Source organism: Maylandia zebra, linkage group LG4 (genome assembly GCF_041146795.1).
Source record: "Maylandia zebra isolate NMK-2024a linkage group LG4, Mzebra_GT3a, whole genome shotgun sequence".
Lineage (NCBI taxonomy): Eukaryota > Metazoa > Chordata > Actinopteri > Cichliformes > Cichlidae > Maylandia > Maylandia zebra.
Window position 1 is genome coordinate 36,998,256 of NC_135170.1, and position 22,460 is coordinate 37,020,715.

Consider the following 22,460-nt stretch of genomic DNA (forward strand, 5'->3'; position numbering starts at 1 on the left):
GTGCTGGATTGGGACACAGCCTCTGTGTCCGACCAATCAGTCTGCCCTCTCACGCAGGCGGCGGTCCTCCGTGCATCCAACATGTTAAACTTTATTCTTTAGTCTGACCAACGGAAGCGTTAAAATCTACACACACATTCAGCCTTCGTAGTCAGAAGCTTTACTCATACACTCGTCTGTATTTAATCATTGTACTTTAGTTTGATCTTTATTTGTAAAATCAGCAGTCCATACACCCATGCTTGTTTGTGATTGGTCAGATGCTGTCAGCTACACCCTTCCTGTGAGCGTGCAGGGAAGCCCTGGGTTAGCGCCATGCTGACCTCTGAACCTGACTGGTGACATTAGGGTACATGAGCTGGGTCTGCCAGCCTCGTTGAGCAGCACAGGGTGGTGAACGTATGTGAAGTGTTTTACTGACCCCCAGTGGCCAAATGCAGGAAGTACACTTTTAGTCAAACAGGACTAAACACCCTAACTGTTTAGACAAAGTGAGATTTTGAAGGCTCAGTGTTTTGTCTCTCAGCTGCTGCCATTCTGGATCCTTGGAGGAAGGTCTTCATCCTCTACTTACACAAAGATCAGGGCCGTCCCGAGTCACCTGACCTAATGGGTTGGCTATCCTCAGATCCTGGCAGCAGGCACTTCTGCATCGCTTCTTGAATCCGAGATGATGTCTGTGGTTCTGAAGAGGTGTGCAACAGGTATCTATAGACTGCCCAGTCCAGGATTCCTGGTCCGGCGTCAAGTCTGAGCTGGTACAGGTGTGCAGAAGGCATCAGCTGCCAGTGAGTCCAGGAGCTCCTCTTCCTCATGGAGAATAATTTGGAACCAAAGAGAATCAGAAGGGACAGTTTAGTCTGGGAACTAGAACCAGAACCCAGCCCACAGTCTAAAAAGCAGGTTACAGAGGTATGGAGCTTAAAAAGCAGCTTCAAGCTGAAAGATGCAAAATATATGCTTGAATTAAAAAAAAAAAAAAAACTAATAAAATGTTCATCGGATACTTTTATTTTGAATAAACTGAAGCAGCTTCCCTCACAGAGAATATCACGCAGGACCTTAATGTACAGCACAACAGAGGAAATGAAGGTCAAATGTTGCAGAGACCCGTTTCAGACTGGCACACCTGCTGCAGGTGTGTTTGTGCACCTGAGCTAAAAGGCACCCAAGAACGATCCCTGCCCCACAGCAACATGTTCACGTTTCAAAATAAAAGCTTTGAAACTGTCACGTGCCTACATTTACTACCCCTATGTATTGCCCGGTGTTGTCACATGACCCTAAACCTTTCTCCTGTGGCTCGCCACCCATCACAGCCCACAGGTTACTAACTGTTAACGGGACCTCGAGCATCGTTAGCGTGAAGACCCTCAGGTGGTCCCGGTGTGCATGTCTGGTGGTTCTTGTGACTTGTGAATGGGCAACGAACACTTCAGCGTCCACTTGGTCCTTCAGGTAAGCTAAAAGTCACACAGACTACCTGAGATGGTGAGCGAGTCAGGACGAGAAGCACACTGAGGTGTGCACCTTCACTTTCTCACACCAAGAGACTCTCGGTCAGGCTAGAAAAATGCATTGTGGGTAAAAACATGCAGGTACATCACAGTTTTGCAGTCAAACACAAGCAGCAAACCCACACCTAACAGCCCAAAGTTTACCTGGACAGTTGAAGCTGAGCCTCCTGTCGGCTCCACGTGTAGGAAAAGTTATAAAAAAAATCAAACACAAACATCAGGAAACACAAAGAAACTCAGAATCGGGGGAACTAGAGGCAGCTCCATGAATTTGATCAAAGACCTCAGGGGGGCTGAGAGCGGGACATTTCTATGACTCAACAGCATAAATTGTTTACAAACTGCACATGCTCAGCAGAGGTAATCCAGCAGGTCTGGGGGTGGGGTTAAAAATGATTCCTGAGAAGGATTATGGGTGAAGGTCAGATGCGCGAGGCCTTTCCCAAAGTCAGACACACACTGGCTCATTTCACCCAGTTCAGTCCAGTTTGGTCTGGTTCAGTTGGGTCGGATGTTGGCGTAGTTCTTGATGACGCCGGAGAACCTGATGATTTGGACCTCTGGGTTTTTGGGTTTGAAGTCCTGCCATAGGTACTCAGGTGACAGCACCTTGCTGGGTTTGTTGATCCACATATACCTGAGTAAAGAAGCAGGAAGTAGAATCATCTAACGATAACAACAAGGACCAGCACATCCAGCACCTGCCCAGCCACCTTTCCTACCTGTTCAGGTGACTCTCCTCCTGCCAAGCTGCCTCGATGCCCCTCTTGGCGTCGTCCTCAAAGTTCTTGCGGCAGGTTTTGGCGAGCAGGTGAACTTCTTCCACCAACCCCCCGAACGCCCCTCCACAGTAGTAGAAGTCCCCCTCCCCGGGAGCCACGTAGGCGTTGGACGCAGGACTCCGCTCGTAGGGGAACCTGCTGCGGTCATCTCTGTAGTAACCTGCAGACACAGGTGGGAGCGATGTCACTAAAAGTTCAGGGCAGAACAAAGCCGCAGAAAGCAGAAGTGAACGCACCTGAAATCTTTTTCAGAATTTGGCCTGAGTTTTTGAGATGTACTCTGAGGAGATCAAGCTGTTATTTTAGGGTTCATGTCTCTGTACCTCTTCTGTTTTCATATGAGTATGCCATAAACGTAATGCCTGTTTTTGACCTTGTGATTTGAAGCATGTGCCTTAAACTGAAATTCTCGCCCCAACAGGAGGGATGATGTAATCTGTCTGCTTGTTAGCACTCGTGTCCACAGTTTTCAAGATATTATGTTCAAATTCTGTGTGATGGGAGATACCAGTAACAGCTCCATATGGTGAAAGTTTGGTGAAAAGTCAAAATAAAGGTCACGCAGAAAAAACCTTATACTACGCAGACTTTTTGTCTTCACAACAATATAGCAGGCCTGCGATGGTTTAAGTAGCTAGGTTGGCTAAAAGCTGAGTTTGACCTCCAGAAACCAGAACAGCGTAAAACAACGCACGAATGTGTGAAAGTTTGTACAGAAGTCAACGATTTCAGCCAATTCTGCTCCGATCATAAATAAAATAAATTAAAATACAGCTTTAAGGTCATAGGTCAAAGGTCAGACATTGGCATGTTTCAGTAAAAACATCCTAAGACACCAAAACAGCCTTAACCTCTGACCCTAAATGCTGGCCTGGACCATCCGCTCCGAGCTCCCTGACCTGCACTCAATCTACAGCAGGCGGTGCTGGACCAAGGCCAGGAAGATGGTGAAGGACCTCAGCCATCCCAACAACAGACTGTTCTCTCTGTTGAGGTCAGGAAAGCGATTCCGCTCCCTGAAGACCAACACAGAGAGACTGAGGAGGAGCTTCTTCCCGCAGGCGATACGGTCTCTCAATCACACCACCACACAGTACTGACCCACACATATGGTTCTTACACACACACTGGACTTTCTGGACTTTGGTTTTGCACAACACTGGTCACTATATTCTTCATTTCCGGTTAATACTTGTACAGCTGCTGTTATTGTGTATATATTTATTTATGTTTAGATTTCTTCATACATTCTTATATAGTTCTATATTGTGTATTTTGTTGTACAGTTATTTTATTTTCAACTTTAATTTATATATTTATCTTTATCTTATTCTTCCCAGTTAAATTTACCCTTCATTCTAATTTGTGTTGTACAGTTATTTCATTTTTAATCTTAATTTATATTTTATTCCTTCCTAGTTAAATTTACCCTTTTTAATTTTTCATATTTATTTCCGATCTTATTCATAGCCTTTTCCTTTTTTGTTTTCTTTAGGTCACGAGCAGTTGTCCAAGCATTTCACTACATATCGTACTGTGTATGACTGTGTACGTGACAAATAAAATTTGAATTTGAATTTGAAGCGAGACATTTGGCCGGCGGTCACCATGGAGACCCACAGCCAGACTTTGTTTCTTTGGAGGTTCTCTGCTGATGTTTACAGATGTGGGAATACTCGGATGTGTGTGTGGGGTGTTTTTGATCGAGCTGAAACGTCGACCACGAACTCGTTATTGTACGGTTTCGTGGCAGTGCGGGAGAACAGACCTGGATGGATCACGGCCACAAGTCCTCCCAGCGACTCGGCCCCCCAGCGACCGTGGAACTTTGAGTCGACGTCCAGACAGAAGATGTAGTCGGCGCGGTTCTGAAGCTTCTTCTCGATCAGGTTCTGGATGATCTCCATCCTGCGAGCTGAGATCTCCTGCCAGCGGTTTGAGCTGGGCACCGAGCGCACCGTCAGCTGGAGGAGGAAGAGGAGGAAGGAGGCAGAGTCAGAAAACAAAGAATCCGCCAAGAGGCTGCGTTTGGTTACAGGATCCGTTTACCATTCTGCCGGCCGCCATGTTCACTTTGGGCACCTCGTTAGGGCGATCAGTGAACACGTAAAAGTCCACCCTGAAGCCAACGAAGAAGTGCTCCTCAGACGTCTGCAGAAAGTCCTTCAGGAACATGATGTACCTGTGCAGAGGAGAGGTCAAAGGTAAAGCCAGAGACGCTGCTTTTAGGCCTGCAGGGAAACCGGAGCGTTGTGATGTCACACTTACTTTCCGACAGCGAAGACTGTGGCAGCAATGGTGATGTTCTTCCTTTTGTAGATGCTGTCCAAGAGAAACGGGTTGAAGGTTCCCTCCCAGACCACCGGAGCCAACCACGGCGTCACCGTCACCACGTCAGTACGACTGCCATTACAGAGACACGGCATCATCATCTCCATCATCATCATCATCATCATATTTATCAAAAGTACAAACATCATGACCAGGGCTCTAGAGTGCGACCAATTTGGTCGCAAATGCGACCAAATTTTTCAGTGGTGCGACTAAAAAAAATATTGCAACCTTCCCTGTGGTCAACAACAGACACACATTTTGTCCCTATCGTGGACTAAACCAATCAGAGATAGTCAGGGGCGGGACCTCTCTGATTGGCCATGGTCCAGTTGAAAGTGCAGGTGGAAGTGGGAGGTGAGTAGCTTGAATAAAGGATATCAATTCATTAAATCCTGAATCGACTTTTAAATATAACTGTGTTTTGCCAGAAACGCCAGATTCTCAGATTAAAGCTCACAAAACCATTTCAACAACAACCAAACAGCAGATGAGAGCAGGTACACGGACTCCACACAAAGACGTAAACACAGACCGACGCATCAGGATCAGCTTTGTCTTTCTCGGCTTTCTCACCCGACGGTCCGTAGACGGACACGCTGTCGGAGCTCAGCGATCCTGATGCGTCCGGTCCGCGTTGTGTTTACGTCTTTTTGCGCTGATTCTGAGCTGCAGGTTTTGTCTCTCTCCAACCAAAATTCACCGAGCTGAATTTTGCTGTTTTGCTTCCACGACTATTAAAATCACACTCCATGCACAGCTAGCTCTCTCTATCTCTCTCTCTCTCTCTGTACTTCAAGAACAGTTTCCCGTCTCCAATCTCTGTTTTCTGTATTATTCATTCGCTTATTACCCACCAGTCTACCGTTGTTTACAGCGCTGTGGCTGCTGTCTTTTTCTTTTTCACTTAAATGACCTCGGACAAGAAAGCCTGTTTTTTCTGTTGTTCAATACTGAAGAAATTTAAACTTTATATGCAGAACATTGTAGAATATTTTTAAGGTTATCTGCTATAAAAAGCCAGACCAGGAAAATCTCCTTCATGTTTTTCTGTGTTTTATTCTCAGTTACTTTCACACAAAGGCATCTGCTGTGATGTTCACAATTCTGATGAAGTCAGTGCTGATAAATGATCAGAATTATAATATTTCTGACTGTCTGAGGCCAAGTTGAATCGAATCGGGACTCTGAAAACCAGAATCGAATGGATTATAGAAATCAGTGATGATACCCAGCCCTAGTGAGCAGCCTGGGCACGACAGAAGTGGATGTAGCTGTAATAGGAAAAGAACTATTGCTAACTTTTCTGTTAAGGCCTGATCCTTCTGAAATTCATAGCCAGTGCTCTGACACGGTGTCATCAATCTTTGAATGCTGAAAAAGCACAGTGTATCCAGAAAAACACATTATATTATATAAATTTAGAGCTGGGCGATATGAGATTTTTTCATATCACGATATGTTTTTTTCATTTCAGGCGATAACGATATCTATCACGATATAAGCCAAATAACTATATTTGTAAGATTTAAATGTGCCGTTGCTCACAAGTAAAATGTGAAATAATCAGCAGCTTGTTTTTAAATATTTATTTCCCATAATAAGTTCAACAGGGTAGATGTACTTAAGGAACATGAGACTTTTTCAGATAAATAAAGGCAAATATTGCAAACTACACAAAAGGCAGCCGCTAAAGCGTTTAAGTTTCAAAATAGAACAAACGAAACAGACTAAATTGTCAATTCCACTTAGAAACAAAATATTAATTCTAAAAATAAATCTTAGTTTGTTTTACAGAAGAACAGACAAAACTGACTAACTTTTGTCAATATCAAATAAACTGAGAACTAAAAGGAAATTCTCAATCTCTCCTTGTTGTATAGCTTAGCTTTTCAAACAGTTTTAACAGTTACTTTAGTCTGACAAAAGCCGAATGACGAATTAGCGCTTCCAGTCAGAGACTGAGGCTACGTCCACACGTACACGGGTATTTTTGAAAACGGAGATTTTCCGTTTTCGTTTTAAAAAATAATCCTGTCCACACATAAAGGCAGAAATGAAGGAAAACGCTGCTATGAACATGCCAAAGCAGCAGGTGGCGCTAGATTCCTAACCGTGCAGAAATGTTGGCCAATCAGAAGTCTAGAAGCCTCGGTGGGAAAAAGTAAACAAAGCTGGGGCATAGAAGCAGAACAGAGTCGTATGTGTGGAGGGACAGTAACTGTGTGTATATGTAAGCATTTAAACACTGCAGAGAGTAGAATTAACAGTATTGTAGAAATTCATTTCACCGAAACAATAACGTGGCGCACAGTGTGACGCATGCACCAGTTTATTGTATTTCCAGACTTGCTTTCGGCACATTTACAGTGCACGCTGCTCTGTTTTTTGTCAGACTTGAAATAGCCGAAATACCTTCACACTACGGAGCTTCTATGGCTCTTCCGTTCGACAATCTCTCCGGCGTTGGAACCATCATCTGTTTTCTCTTCGGTCACGCTCGGTTGATTTTTCTAGTCGGCACACTCATTTCCTCCATTACCCGCTGGCTGCTTCCCAAACAAACACACGTGCGGCTTGGCACTTGTGCTGTATGTAGCAAGTCACGCGACGTGACGCTGCGGCTGTGATTGGTTCGGCTCTGCGCTACTGAATTTGGATCGGCTGACCTTTTTTTTTTTTTTTTTTTTTTAAGAGGACAAGAGCGGCGAGGTCTATCGCGATAGCTTAATTTCTCTATCGAGTAAAAGTTATATCGCGATACATATCGTTATCGTTCTATCGCCCAGCTCTATATAAATTATTATAAAATTTGTGTGCGCCTAACTTTTGTGCCGGTACGCCCATGGCAAAAAGTTAGTCTAGAGCCCTGATGACATAAAGAAGCAGAGATACTGACCCGTGCACGATGCTGGGCTGGTTGTACTTCAGACTGAAACACAGAAACAAAGAGGTTAAAGTTCAATACGAGCCAACATCACGAGCCTAACGCAGCCAAGCGCGTTCAGTTTGTCCAGCAGGGAGCGCTGCAAAAGGGACACATTTATGAGGAGTTGATGCACGCTCAATCATGCAGGTAAGGAAATCCCAAAAAATTGATTCTGTTCATCTGGATGTTTTCAGTGGGAGATTCCTCACATGAAAAGACCATCTCTGAATCGAGGAGGGGCCTAAGGGTACATCTGTCACCATCCTACAATGCTGTGACTGCAGCCATTCCCCAACTCTCTGTGAATGGTACTCGTGGACACTGATCAGTGGTCATGACCATTTGCATGTTAATGATCATAAACTGACCTCACAGCCCATTGTAAATCAGTGGTGCTGGTTTCATGTCCTGTTTATAAGGTTGGAAACCTGCAGCCAGCTGAGACTGAAGGAGTCACCTGATGATTATGAAAAGATGAACAGAACCAACCTTTTGGGAATACATTTATGAGTTAGATCCAGATCCTGAAGGAGCAGAATGAAAGGAAAGATCCATGATCTTCAGTCACATGCATGCAGTTCCTGCTCCTGACCAGCAGGTGTCAGCCGTCACACATTTCACAAATATGAGGACCGTTTCAAACTGCCTCTTTCACTACCTTTCCATGACCTGATGAAAACTTCATCAGCTAGAAAAGTTGATAAGGAATAAGAGGCGAGCAGAGCGGTGCTCAGATATCAGAACAAACTAACTTCAGCAAAAAATGGACTACAAAACACACATATGACGTCATGACAGCTGTTCTAACCCTGCTAATTTATGAGAACATCCAGTAAAAGAGTAACCCTTCATCCAAGAAAGAACGATCAGATCTACTCATGTCGGCAGCAGCTGTTTGCCTTTTGGGGGAAGAAAAACTGTGATGCAACAGAGTGAAGCTGCTGAGTAGAAAGGACAGTACTTACTGCTCAGGAGACTCCAGGTGGAGATCAATACCAGGCTGACTGAACGTGGTGGTTTCAACGGCAGATCTGCAGCACACACACACACACACACACAGTGTCTGTTTGTTACCCTTAAAAACACCTTTAGACCGGACTGACCAAGTTCCACAGATCAGCAAAGGTGCTTTATATGGTAAGGTTAAGACCCTACGATAACACAGGGAAAAGCTAACAATCAGACAGCGGGAAGGAAAAACTCCCTTTTAACAGGAAGAAACCTCCGACAGAATCAGGCTCAGGGAGAGCCGGGGCCATCTGCTGCGACCGGTTTGGGGGGGGGGGGGGGGGAGAGAGAGAAGAGGAAGACAGGATAAAGACATGCTGTGGAAGAGAGGGAGAGTCATACAGGGCTCTAGACTGGAAACTAATTCCTCAATGGTGCGACTAAAAAAAACATCCTTGGTCGCAGCGGTGCAACCAGCCGTTAAAAAAACTCTGAAAGTCTCCGCGTGGTCAACAGCAGACACACATTATGCCCACATCGTGGTCAAAGCCAATCAGAGAGCCGGACCTCTGTGATTGGCTGTGGTCCACACATTCCTGTAGGCCTACCTGTCTATACATTTGAAAGCATAGGTGAATGGACAGTGAGTAGGGCTGGGTTTAAAATCACATTTCTGATTAAAATCAATTTTAACTTGAGTAAAGCGACATCGATTCATTAAATCCTGAATGATTTAAAAATAAATGTATTTCACCAGAAACGCCAGAATCTCAGGTTGAAGCTCACAAAACTGTTTCAACAACCACCAAACTGCTAAAACAGGAAACACCCCCCCATTAAAGTGTCACAACCAACCACCCATGCTGAAACCAGCTTTACTGCCTGTTGTCAGTAGCAACAAACAGTAAAGCCGGTCTGCGCTATGGGCTGAACCACTGTTAATGGTGGTTGGGGGGGGGGGGGGGGGACACACACTTTGTATTCAGTTTTAGGATTTATAGGCAATGTTAACTGTAGCTTATTTTAATTGTATGCTAAACTGGGGTGGCAAGAGATTTTTGTAGGGTGGCACACGCCACCCCTGTAGATCCGGCCCTGCATTCAGTGGTATGCAAAAGTTTAGGCACCGCCGATCATTTTCATGTTTTTCCTTCATAAATCATTGGTTGTTCGGATCAGCAATTTAATTTAAATATATCATATAGCGGACAAACACAATGATATTTGAGAAGTGAAATAAAGTTTATAGGATTTACAGAAAGTGTGCAGAAGTTACGTAAACTAAATTAGGCAGGTGCATAAATTTGGGCACCCTTGTCATTTTATTGATTTGAATACCTTTAGCACTAATTATTGGAACATAAAATTTGTTTGGTGAGCTCATTGACCCTTGACCTACATACACAAGTGACCGTGGTTCAGGGGGTTGGGAAGCTCATCTTGTAACCGGAAGGTTGCCAGTTCGATCCCCAACTCTGTCTGTCTGTCTTGGTTGCTCGATGGCGTGATATGGCAGCCTCGCTTCTGTCAGTCTGCCCCAGGGCAGCTGTGGCTGTAACTGTAGCTGCCTCCACCAGTGTGTGAATGTGAGAGTTAATGAATAGTGGAGTTGTAAAGCACTTTGTGAATTCAATCCATTATTATTATTACTAATCCAGACATGAGAAGGGTATTTAGGGTGGCCAATTGCAAGTTTTCCTCCTCTTTGCATCTTCTCTCGAGAGTGGCTACATGGGAGCCTCAAAACAACTCTCAAATGACCTGAAAACAAAGATTGTTCAACATCATGGTTTAGGGGAAGGATACAAAAAACTGTCTCGGAGAATTCAGCTGTCAGTTTCCACTGTCACCGGAAGTGACAGGTCAAGGAAAATCTTAGATAAGCAGAGGCGAAGAATAGTGAGGACAGTCTCAGTCAACCCACACACCAGCTCTAAAGACCTACAACATCATGTTGCTGCAGATGAAGTCACTGTGCATCGTTCAACTATTCAGCGCACTTTGCACAAAGAGATGCTGTATGCGAAAGTGATGCAGAAGAAGCCTTTTCTGTGTACATGCTACAAACGGTGTCTCTTGAGGTATGCTAAAGCAGCGTTCCCCAACCCCCGGGCCTCGGACCGGTACCGGTCCGTGAGTCGTTTGGTACCGGGCCGCGAGAGTTGAGGCTCAGGTGTGAAATGTATGGTTTTCAGGGTTTTTAGCGGTTTTCAGCGTTATTTTGTTATTGTTTTTAAGCGTTAACTCGGTTTTCTTGGGTCTTTTCACGTGTGTTATGAATAAATCTTCTTTTTTTTCGGTACCGGTACTAGTTTTATTTTATTGTATTTATCCGTGACACATTAAAGGCCGGTCTGTGAAAATAATGTCGGGCATAAACCGGTCCGTGGCGCAAAAAAGGTTGGGGACCGCTGTGCTAAAGCACATTTGGACAAGCCAGCTTCATTTTGGAATAAGGTGCTGTGGACTGATGAAACTAAAACGGAGTTATTTGGACATAACAAGGTATGCATGGTGGAAACAGAACAGCATTTCAAGAGAAACACTTGCTACCCACGGTAAAATGTGGAGGTGGTTCCATCATGCTGTGGGGCTGTGAGGCCAGGGCAGGGACTGGAAATCTTGTTAAAGTTGAGCGTCGCATGGATTCCAGTCAATATCAGCAGATTCTTGAGAACAATGTTCAAGAATCAGTCACAAAGTTGCGCTGGGGCTGGATATTTCAACAAGACAACGACCCGAAACACTGCTCAAAGTCTACTAAGGCGTTCAGCAGAGGGTCAAAAAAAATGTACTGGAATGGCCATCTCAGTCCCCAGAAATAAATAATATTGAAAATCTATGGTGTGACTTAAAGCGGGCTGTCCATGCTCGGAAACCATCAAACCTGACTGAACTGGAGAGGTTTTGTAAGGAAGAATGGTCCAAAATACGTTCAACCAGAATCCAGACTCTCATTGGAACCTACAGGAAGTGTTTAGAGCCTGTTATTTCTGCAAAAGGAGGATCTACTCAATAGGGCTGGGCCATATTATACCGCTGAATGCATGATAGAATATTGGTAAAACGCTCATGCGCAGTGCCTTTGTTTTCATACGCAGATGGCCGATTGTTGAGTGAAACGAATGAACCAGAACTGGTTTGTAAAAATGCTGCAACTTCATGTGGAACTGGTTTTTCGTGTTTGTCCATCAGATACACAACAAAGCACATTTTTTTGTAGAACGTGCAAGCGGGCCGTCGTTATTACCGTATTTGTTGGACTAAGGTGCTCGTAAATCTGGTCCTAAACTCCCTCTGCTTCAGGTCCTAAAGTCAAACGAACACTGCAGCATCACTGAGAGTTAAAAACTGTCTAAATTCTTTCATCTTTAATAAAACGACCAGCGTTGCTGCTTTACCAGGTGTAACTATGAAGTTTAACATCCAGGCATCCATGAAAACAAAATTTATTACATTTAACGGAGTTAGAAGTTAGCAGGACGTTAGCTCGCTAGTTTCGCTTGTTACCCAAGCATGATATAGCACGTTCTGACAGAGATTTTTCAAAAAATGTAATCATACTGCTCTGCTGTCACTTCCAACATAAATGAAGACAGAAAACTAAACAGCAGTGACGTTTGTAGGGTTACTGAAGTTGGGCTAGCTGCTATATAATGATGTGCTATGTGATCGCTAGCGACACAGCTATGTTAGCATAGCATAAACACAGTGAAGCTGGAGGATGAACACTAACACTTTTCCACTTGATAAAAGTTAACGTGAGGGTTCCTGATGGTTAGAGACAAATGCAATCGCATGGCAGGATGCTGTAAACGGACCAAACTTCAGTCAGAACAACTGAGATAATCCATCCACAATACGAGATTAGTCATTAATATACTGCAACAACTGCAACAACAAAGTTCGATTTATCTGACTCCTTTGTTTCGCTTAATGTGCGCTATAATCCCGTGCACCTTATGGTCCGAAAAAAACGTATTTGACTTTTTTTATTTGGCACACTGCAGTTTAATGTTGCAAAGCACCTCTTTTTAACTTCAGTGGATATTATACATGGTTAACTCAGGATATGTCAGCACATTTCTACTGGAAATGCCTTTTGGTTAAACCTTCAGCAAGAAATTTGCATTTGCACTGTTAAATTTTTATAAAGCTTTAATGCACTCAAAAAACAGCTGCTTGTTTAAGTAAAATAAATGGAAGGTGTTTTTTTGCACTAGTAAAGTTGTGGAGTTGTATTTTGTCTCACATCAATTATATCATTATCGCAAATTTTCAAATATATATCGTGATAAATATTTTTGGCCATATCGCCCTGCTCTAACTACTAAATATATTGATAAATAAATTTATGCACCTGCCTAATTTAGTTTACCGTATTTTCACGACCATAAGGGCACTGTGCTAAAAGGCGCAGTCTCAGTTATGTGTGCCCTTACTGTATTTAACACACACATAAGGCGCACTGGACCATAGGGCGCATACAAGTACCGTATGCGTATTTAAAAATAAAGCGGGAGCAAACCTGAATTCGGTACCTTACTCACATTTCTATTGCCGGTAATCGTCATCATCAACAACACACAAGCATACAAGTGTGCGTATTTAAAAATAAAGCAGGAGCAAAACAAAGTTTGGTACTCACATTTTTATCATCAATCAAACCCATCGAAGTCCTCATCCTCTGTGTCTGAATTGAACAGCTGCGCTAAATCTCCATCAAACATGCCAGGTTCACCGTCTTCACTGTCAGAGTCACTTTCCGTGCTGTGCGGCTCCTCGGAAACGATGCCGGCTTTTGCGAAAGCTCGAACAACAGTGCCAGCAGACATGTTAGCCCAAGCATCTACAATCCATTGGCAAATTGTGGCGTAACTCGCCCGGCGCTGCCTTCCACTCTTAGTGAAACTGTGGTCTCCACCGGTCATCCATCGCTCCCAGGCCGCTCGCAGCCTTACTTTGAACGGGCGGTTCACACCGATGTCCAGCGGTTGGAGTTCCTTTGTCAGGCCTCCCGGAATGACAGCAAGCTCACAGTTCATTTGCTTCACAAGTTTTTTCACATCGGCTGTGAGATGGGCACGCATAGTCACAGATCAACAGCGATGGTGATGCGTGGAAAAAACCACCTGGTCTCCTTACATACACCTCCCTCAGCCACTCTTTCATCATTTCCTCATCCATCCAGCCCTTTTCATTTGCCTTAATGATGATTTCTGCTGGAAACTTCTCTTTAGGCAAAGTCTTTCGCTTAAAAATCACCATAGGCGGCAGTTTCTGTCCATTAGCATGGCAGCCAAGCACAACAGTAAAAGAAGACTTTTCGTGCCCCGTTGTGCGTATCGCTACCGTGCTGGTCCCCTTCTTCTCCACAGTGTGACTCACCGGGATGTCAAAAGTGAGCGGGACCTCGTCTATGTTTGTGATGTGGCTGGGCTGGATGTTTTTGTCGCCGATGTGTTTGCTGCAGTAGGAGCGGAAGATGGCCAGCTTTTCCTTATAATCCGCTGGAAGTTGCTGCGCTACTGTAGTCCTGGTCCGGATGGAAAAATGGCACCGTTTCATAAAACGAAAGCACCAAGACGGACCTCCTTGGAAATGTTCAATGTTCATCTCTTCAGCTAGTGAAACTGCTTTTAGCCGAATGGTGACTGTCGAAACGCTTCTCCCGCTCGCTCTTTGCTCGATGATCCACCGCTCGAGTCTTTCCTCCAACTCGGGCCACCTCGCCTTATGTCCGCGGAAACTCAGCTGCGTTTTCTTGACCTGCCGGAGCTTGTTTTCCAGCTTCCTCCATTTGCGAACCATCGATTCGTTAATCTTAAATTCTCTCGCCGCTGCTCGATTTCCATGTTCCTCCGCGTAGCTGATGGCCTTCAGTTTAAACTGTGCTTCGTAAGCGTGTCTCTTTGCCATTTTCAGGGTTGTTAAAACAACGATGTCCTGCATAATGCACATACCTGTTCTTTTATACAGGTATGTGCGATTGTCCCGGTATATACGATCAACGCCCACACTTCACCCTTTAACGTTCTCATGGTGTTCTCTACTACGTCCTCCTTACAACACACAGGGCGCACTGCACTATAGGACGCGCCGCACTTTTTGAAGAAAATCTAAGACTTTTAAGTGCGCCTTATGGTCATGAAAATACGGTAAGTAACTTTTGCACACTTTCTGTAAATCCTATAAACTTCATTTCACTTCTCAAATATCACTGTTTGTCTGCTATATGATATATTTAAATTAAATTGCTGATCCAAACAACCAATGAAGGAAAAACATGAAAATTATCAAGGGTGCCCAAACTTTTGCATACGACTGTAGATCTGTTTCAAAGCACTGCAGCACCTGTAACACCTGTTAGCTGTGTGACTCTTTCAAGGATCTGGCCTGTCATTAGCTAAGAGCGCTGGCTCTTTGGGTCTAGCTACTGCCAGCTTGAAGGCCTGTGGTACATCTCTGAGTCCTCTGAGCTTCATTCATGACTCATTTTAACCAATGGATGTTTGTATCTGTGTGTGCCTGTATGTCTGTGTCTATATGTCAGGTTGGGTATCAGACGCCACCTCTCTGGGGACATCTCAGGACCTCTAAGGTATGGAGGGCGGCCGCTTATCGGGGCCTGGAGCCTGGGGCTCGCTCGGGCCACTTCGGGGGTGGGGTGCCCCCGGCCTCTCGGCCTGGGGCTCGGTCACTCAGGCACGGCTGGCTGCCGGCGGAGCTCACGGGCGCGTCACTGCAACTCCCCCTGGCTTCTGCTCCGCGGCTGCTGAGTGAGCCCTCATCTGGGACTCTCCTCAGCTCTTACTGGGACAGTGGCGCGGCTGCCCCTCTGTTGGTCTTCCTTGGTCTCTTGTGTTCTGGGGGCCTCTGGATGTCTGGAGTTTTGATCTCCTCCATACCCGCTTCATGCCCTGGAGGACGGGGCTGTGGCCCCCCCACACCCTCTAACAGATCATTACATGAAGGAACCTTTTAAAAACAAGCGCGTCCATGCTCACAGGTGTACACACGGGTGATCACACCCACAAACTACACCCTTTTTGGCTCCTACCTCAAAGCACACTGTGTTCTGTTGATCTTATGTGCTGCACAATAATGTTTAACATTTAGTATTTACTGTCATATTCCCATATATCATTGTGATGTTGTTTATTCTATTACTCTTGTTCTCTTCTGCTTGTTTTCTTTTTTCTTTCTCAACAGGTGATCCAGGTGATCGATAGATGCATTTTTTGTCTGCTTATTTTGTTGGTTTTTGTTTGACAAGGGTGCCCAACTTTATCCCCGTCCCTCTTCTCCGCTGTTTTTCTTTCCCTCTTTCTTTTCCCCAGTCAAATCTGTCCCGTATTTAGCAAGTGAAAATAAATAAAATAAACAATAAAAGGTGAATCAAATGGACCATTATGGCAAGGCTGGGATGGTCCATTTGGTAAAGTAAATCCGTTGGGCATCTTCTTCTTCTTCGCCTTTAGACAAAAATTCTGATGCAAATGAGCCGAACGGGACAGGCAAAAAAAAGAGTGCCGCCTTAAACACAGACTTAAACACAGACACACAGAGTTCTTGTTACTTACCCCGCCTCCACTGTCTTCCACTTCTCCTCAAAGGACAGCGAGACTCTGCATGACACAGAGATCAAAGTTAGCCCCGCCCACCTCTGACAGGTTACCGGTTATCGATCAGATCCCGGTAACCCGCTCCCATCTTATTATCGGTGTTGTCGTGAGCGCATGAAGCAAAGATATTCCACACAGCCAATCACCAGCCAGAACAAAAAATGTGCAAGCCAATCACGTGTCAGCACAGCACGGGGCGCGGTCATGCGCCATCAGACACGTCTGCTTGTTATCGCCGTGACAATGGAGACACTTCTCCAACTTCGGCGATCGTAGCTCAAGAGTTGGGAGTTCGCCTTGTAATCGGAAGGTTGCCGGTTCGAGCCCCGGCTCCGATAGTCTCGGTCGTTGTGTCCTTGGGCAAGACACTTCACCAGTTGCCTACTGGTGGTGGTCAGAGGGCCTGGTGGCACCAGTGTCCGGCAGCCTCGCCTCCGTCAGTGCGCCCCAGGGCGGCTGTGGCTACAATGTAGCTGCCATTACCAGTGTGTGAATGTGTGGATGATTGCGTATAGTGTAAAGCGCTTTGGGGTCCTTAGGACCAAGTAAAGCACTATACAAATACAGACCATTTACCATTTGTTAACGACCTTTGACCTTGAACAGCCGTTTCTGTCAAACACTGAAGAACAACACTTCGCAGAGTCAGCTAACCCACACTGCCCCCTGCTGACAGTAAACAGCAGTGCACAGGAAGCCCTGAGGAGGCTTTGGGGTAACGCAGGTGTGAGGCCCGAGCGCACAAACAGACAGAGGACACAAAAAGGTCTCCTGTGTAACTCGACTCCATCAACAGGACACAATGCAGAGCTCACAGCTGCTCTTTCAGCTGCAGACGCCACGAGGAAGAAAATCCCAGAAAAATGAATCTGTGAAAAGCAAAAGGTTTTCTCCGAAACGGAACAAAGGAGGGTTTGGGTGTTGCTGCAGCCAACGTCGGCCATCTTTCCCTAACTCTGCCCTCGCCCCCATAACCATCAGCCAAGTGTCACAGCATTCCCAGAGAGGAACACTGATCCCAGACCTGCGCTGTTTCACACCTTCATCACCCTCGGTGTGCCTGTGGATGTGAAGCTGATTGGTCAGGGTGCGCAGAGAAAACATGCTGGAATCAGCTGAGCAGACCACACACGTCAAACACTGAGAGGGGGGTGGCTTACGGATGTGCAGCTGCTGCAGCTACAGGTGAAACAGGTGAGTCACTCTTCCACGAAACACATAAGCCTGGCGTGAGTTCATTTCCATGGCCAGTGAAAGTGAAATGGAAATCAGGTCATGGAAAAAGTTTTCACAGAAGAGAGAAACACATCAGGGACGTAACCAGGGAAACCATCAGTGGTAAAACACTTCACAGATCTGAGATCCAGGCGCTCCGGAGGCTCTCACGCTTGCCTGTGGGGAGCAGAGAGCTGCCAAACGTGTGGACGAGCTGCAGCTCGGGGACCAGCAGGTCCAAACATCCCCAGAACCCTGTTACACCCACTTTAGCTCATTGCTAAATCCCAGTTAGGTTTCCTTAGCCCTCGCGCTGACCGGCAGCTCTCACTTTACCCGCCCCTTTCTGCTGATTGGCTGCCCCGGCACACGGAAGTGTCATGTTAGTCATGTCCAAATTCATGGGCTGCTGCATACTGAGGACCCGGCCTTCGCGGTCTACGTGGGCGGGTCCTCAGAAGGTCGGGTACGCCGGAAGTAAACGGCTGTGAAATTGTACAGTCTAGCCTTCAGATTAGCGTCACCGCTGTCTGGGTGAAGTTTAATAAACTCAGCCGTCTGCTCCTTGCTGTCTAAAATATAACAGGACACTGACGTAAACTCTCGACCGTCTCACACGTCTGTTTAATCAGTTTTCTGTTTGATGTTTATTCAGCTGTGTGAAAACCACCCGGGGGATTAAAAAGGTTTTTTTTTAATATAATTTGATCTAATAACTTTAATCTCAGCCAAACTGATTGCCTCACAAACAAAGCCCAACAATAACATTTTAAGTTATCTAAGTGACTTATATATCACGTTTAACCTAAGTAGCGAAAGACCGCGGGGGTCTGAAAATGATGTGCCGGGAGTTGTGCCGTTCTTGGCGGCTCCAGTAACCCTCGAGCTCCCGGCTAGCTATCGAGCTGGTGGGTAACAGACGTCTCCGAAAACGTCGGAGCACTTTTGCAAATATGTGATATCTTGATAAACCGAGCAGATATTTGACATTTACACAGCTACTTTCTGCCTGAAAATATGTTAAAAGTTTATTTTGTGACCCAGAAAGAGTAATAAGAGTAATTTTAAAACTTAGCAGCGGCCGCCATTGTTGAAAACTGGAATTGGCTGGGCCGCGCTATGAATTCTGGGATATGTGACTTTTTTTATTTCACCATTCATTAACTGCACAGAGAAGGCCTCGTTTAAATATGTTAATGTTTTCTTTAAGCAAAGACTATTAATAAAGTTTGTCATGACTGGGCCAAGTGTCCTCTTTTTTGGAAATCAAAGCATGGTCACCCTAACATGAATCCACTTCCTGGCTGTGACATCATCATCAGATCATCCAATGAATACAACACAGCTTCACGTCTCGTTCGGTTTGTGTTGATGCAGCTTCCAACATTCACGCCGATTCGTGCCTCAGACTGGGTCACGTGACCGTTTCAGCTGCAGTTCAAACTCAGACAGGAAGCTCTGTGACTTTTATTTTGAAAGTCAGAGACTTAGCAAAGAGGAAGCTAGCAGGAAGGAATCATGCGTGTCTGTGCGAGTGTGTGTGTTACCTGTAGTACTGGGACAAGTACAGCAGCCTGTGGGGTCAAACAAACACAATCATTAATCAATCAGCAGACCTTTAGCTCGTTAACATGTTCCTAACCCGAACGGCATTAGGTCGAGCGCCTCTCCTCGCCAACACGCCTACACTCAGGCTCGACCGCCGCCTCGGTCAGAGGTTACATTCTGTAAAACCAGACTATTACTGGACTGTACACATGATCATCAGGTGTTTGCGATAGAGCTGACCAATAGGAGCGCACGAACACACAAAGCTTCAGTCATCAGCCTGAACACACCTGAACAAACTGCTGTCACTCACGAGGCTTTGTGCCATTGTGAACCCTGAACGACGCAACGCTGCAAGCTCGAACACAGAGACGGGAACAAAGAGAGACGCCCTGAGCAGACCGAGCTACAGACCTGGCAGGATCCGCCTGAAACCTGAGCATGCTCCGTGTGTTTGCTCTGCTCAAAGCTGACATCGCAGAGGTCGAACAGAGGCTTCAGTAGTAAACGCCACATTAACAGTAGTATTAAACGCAGTATTAACTGTAGTATAAGTACATGAACTCACCCCAGCAGCACAGTGACAGACAGGATCACAGTCACAGCTTTTGTGTGGAGCACGGCCATCTTTCAGACCGGGACGGGTCCGATCCTCGCAGGTCTCTCGGTCCAGATCAGGACCACATCAACCACCGAGACCGCGTCCAGCACTTGGCTTCTGATCCAGCAAGTCTAATAAAACCAGCCCGACTCCTCTGTGTCTGCACAGAACGCAGCGTTTACTGGCTGGATCTGATTAGCAGGTTGAAGTGTTCAGGCACAACTCACATCCTCCACACCCTAGAGAGAGAGAGAGAGCAAGAGAATCTGAACTGTTAATAAAGGAGCAGCCAGTCAGCGGAGAAATGGGAGGAGCTAAAGCAGCTTGTTGGTGAATGGAGGGGCTGCAGCAACGTCCAGTCTCAGAAAGAAGATCAGCAGGTACACACCTGTGGCTCAGGTTACCTGAGACAGCCCCCTCCTCCTCTCACGGCTGGATCACATTTAAAGCCCGCCCTGACTTCCTGTACGCTCTGACCTCCTTATCGCATCGTTATACGAAGCTTCTTTTCACAACTGTAAACCGAGACGCGTGTTTCGGCACCATGAAGTCTGAAGTTATCTGGGCCTAAAATAACACGGCTGTAAACGGAGCGCGGTCACCTGACACAGGTGTGCTGTTGTCACAGTAACATAAAGTCGTCACATCAAACCTTCACACCGTGCGCAGGTGAATGTCACAGAAGACAGCAAAGCCCCGCCCACATTCAAGTAGCACTGCAGCATTCCAAAATGAAGCTTTTTTGCTTCAATGTTTCATTGAAGACACAAGTTGTGCTTTCTCCTTTGAATATTAATGATTGCTTAATAATTACCAAAAAGATTCCTTTCTGATTCTTCAGTTAGTCAATAAAAGACATCAGCTCATCATGCAGGTGTGGAGCTGTGTCCACTCCCGTGGAACAACATGAAGGTATGCACACGCATCACATGACAGTCCTCTGTTTGTGTGAAAACGATGGTTGTTGTTGTTGTGCAGGATCATAAGCCTTTGCCTCCCTCCTGAGCTGAGCTCCAGCAGATCCTCGCTGGTCTGGAGTCGCTAACAGTACATCACATGTGCAGCTGCTCCTCTCAGCAGAAACAGGTAAACAGTTTTCCTGAGCTGCTCGGTCCTCCTCCGGCACAGAGGTCAGAGCACCTGCAGTGAAGCAGAGGGGAACAGCTCCAAAAACACAGATTTGTTCCTGTTTTAAGGTCTTGGAGCGTTTCCTCATTCTGACATCACTTCCTGGCTTTGAAAGTAGTGGCGGTTTGGGCATCTGACAGGGATGCCTCCAGGGTGAAGTGTTCTGGCCATGTCCCACTGGGAGGAGGCCCGGGGCAGACCTTACAATGCCGTGATTGCAGCAATTCCCCAACTCTCTGTGAATGGTACTCATGGTCTTTGATCAGTGGTTGTTGATCAATGGTCATGAGAATTTGCATAATTATGATTAAGGAACTGACCTCACAGCCCATTGTTCCTTCAGTGGGCTGGTTTCAGTCATTATGTAAATGTCCTGTTTATAAGATTGAAACCTGCGGTCAGCTGAGACTGAAGACGTCACTTGGATGAGTGACGAAACGTTTCTCCCAGAAAACGATACGTCCAGATCAGGGGTGCCCAATCCCGGTCCTCGAGAGCTACCGTCCTGCAGCTTTTAGATGCATCCTTGTTCCCACACACCCGAATCAAATGAATGGCTTGTTATCAGGCCTTTGCCAAACATGATGGCATGCTGAAGAGGTAATCACACCATTTGATTCAGCTGTGTTGGAGTAGGGATGCATCTAAAAGCTGCAGGATAGTAGCTCTTGAGGACTGGGATTGGGCAGCCCTGGTCCAGATGAACAGAATCAACTTTTGGAGATCTATATATAACCCCTTTGTAAACGCTGTTCACCGAAGTCTATTTACCAACATACGTAACGATATTACACATAAAAAATACACGGAAACATTGGAAATGACTTTTTGGCACAACACCGGCACTACACTTCATGATGTCTCCGTCTCTCCGTTTCCAGCCCGGAGCTGCCAACCAACCCGGAAACAGCGCGACACACACGGGCGGGCGGACGGACAGCACGTACCTGTGCAGGCGCTCGTCGCTCTCCTCCGTCTTCTTTCTTTTTCTTTCTTTCTTTCTTTCTTACAGTTGTACTGGCGGTTGGCAAACAATTGAAAGGTGCCTGTCTTCTTCGTCTGTCTCACCTTCACTTCCTGCTCCGCCACAGCCAGCGGCGAGGCCACGCCCCCTAACCTCCCCCCGGTGCTGTGTTGAAACGCTTCCGCGTTTCTGGCTGATGCGCTTGGTCGTGAGCAGACTCAAGCTGGTCTCCGTGTTACTGAAGAACACGAACACAAAATATTACACGCAGCGCAATGTTTACACAAACACACTTCCTTGGATGGCTGAGTAACGGGAAACACCCGCAGCAGATGGGTGAGGGTGAGCACCACCACCAGTGATGGAGAACCCTCCCCATGTAACCAGGAACTCCCCGTGGGTTTAATTCACCAAAAGGCTTCCCGTGGTTCACTCGATCTAAAGCCAGTCAACCTGTGGCTTTAGAAGCATCAATTAAACACGAGAACTGATGGATTCTAATTTGTGTTGTACAGTTATTTCCTTTTTAACCTTAATTTATATTTTATTCCTTCCTAGTTAAATTTACCCTTTTTAATTTTTCATATTTATTTCCTATCTCATTCATAGCCTTTTCCTTTTTTGTTTTCTTTAGGTCACGAGCAGTTGTCCAAGCATTTCACTACATATCGTACTGTGTATGACTGTGTACGTGACAAATAAAATTTGATTTGAATTTGATTTTTGGGCCTGCACAAGTTTCCTTGTATACACTGTCAGTACCATCCTTTCACTTGATGCCAAACTGATTTTCCAGGGAAGAGATACACACTTATCTAGATCCTTAGATAAAATCCTGGCCTATAATTATCCACCCAGCTCACTTTTCCAGT

The 22,460-nt window shown here is 45.7% G+C and overlaps 1 protein-coding gene across 3 annotated transcripts; it reads right to left on the reverse strand.

Moving 5' to 3' along the window:
• Positions 1-990: 990 nt before the first annotated feature.
• Positions 991-21,748, reverse strand: LOC101480789 (globoside alpha-1,3-N-acetylgalactosaminyltransferase 1). 3 transcript variants are annotated; one of them, XM_014410340.4, is made up of 11 exons: positions 21,572-21,746; positions 19,464-19,735; positions 18,895-18,921; positions 16,091-16,135; positions 8,525-8,590; positions 7,530-7,562; positions 4,568-4,702; positions 4,349-4,481; positions 4,068-4,263; positions 2,240-2,459; positions 991-2,154 (listed from the first exon to the last, which is right to left on the reverse strand). In XM_014410340.4, exons 2-11 carry the CDS (start codon positions 19,520-19,522, stop codon positions 2,016-2,018), a joined length of 1,053 nt encoding a protein of 350 aa, XP_014265826.1. In that variant the 5' UTR covers positions 19,523-19,735; positions 21,572-21,746; the 3' UTR covers positions 991-2,015. The 3 variants fall into 3 exon arrangements, with proteins under 3 accessions (XP_014265826.1, XP_023009497.1, XP_076739644.1); XM_023153729.3 differs by lacking the exon at positions 16,091-16,135 and having other exon boundaries at positions 21,572-21,748; XM_076883529.1 differs by lacking the exons at positions 16,091-16,135; positions 18,895-18,921; positions 19,464-19,735; positions 21,572-21,746 and adding an exon at positions 13,156-14,671.
• Positions 21,749-22,460: the final 712 nt, after the last annotated feature.

Bases quoted from the DNA above. Each gene is read 5' to 3' on its own strand.
- LOC101480789 (XM_014410340.4), bottom strand. From the start codon at position 19,522: ATGGCCGTGCTCCACACAAAAGCTGTGACTGTGATCCTGTCTGTCACT. The intron at 18,922-19,463 runs GTGAGTTCATGT...TTGACCCCACAG, and splicing joins TCTGTCACTGTGCTGCTGGG to GCTGCTGTACTTGTCCCAGT. The intron at 2,460-4,067 runs GTCTGTTCTCCC...CTGTGTCTGCAG, and splicing joins TGTGGCCGTGATCCATCCAG to GTTACTACAGAGATGACCGC.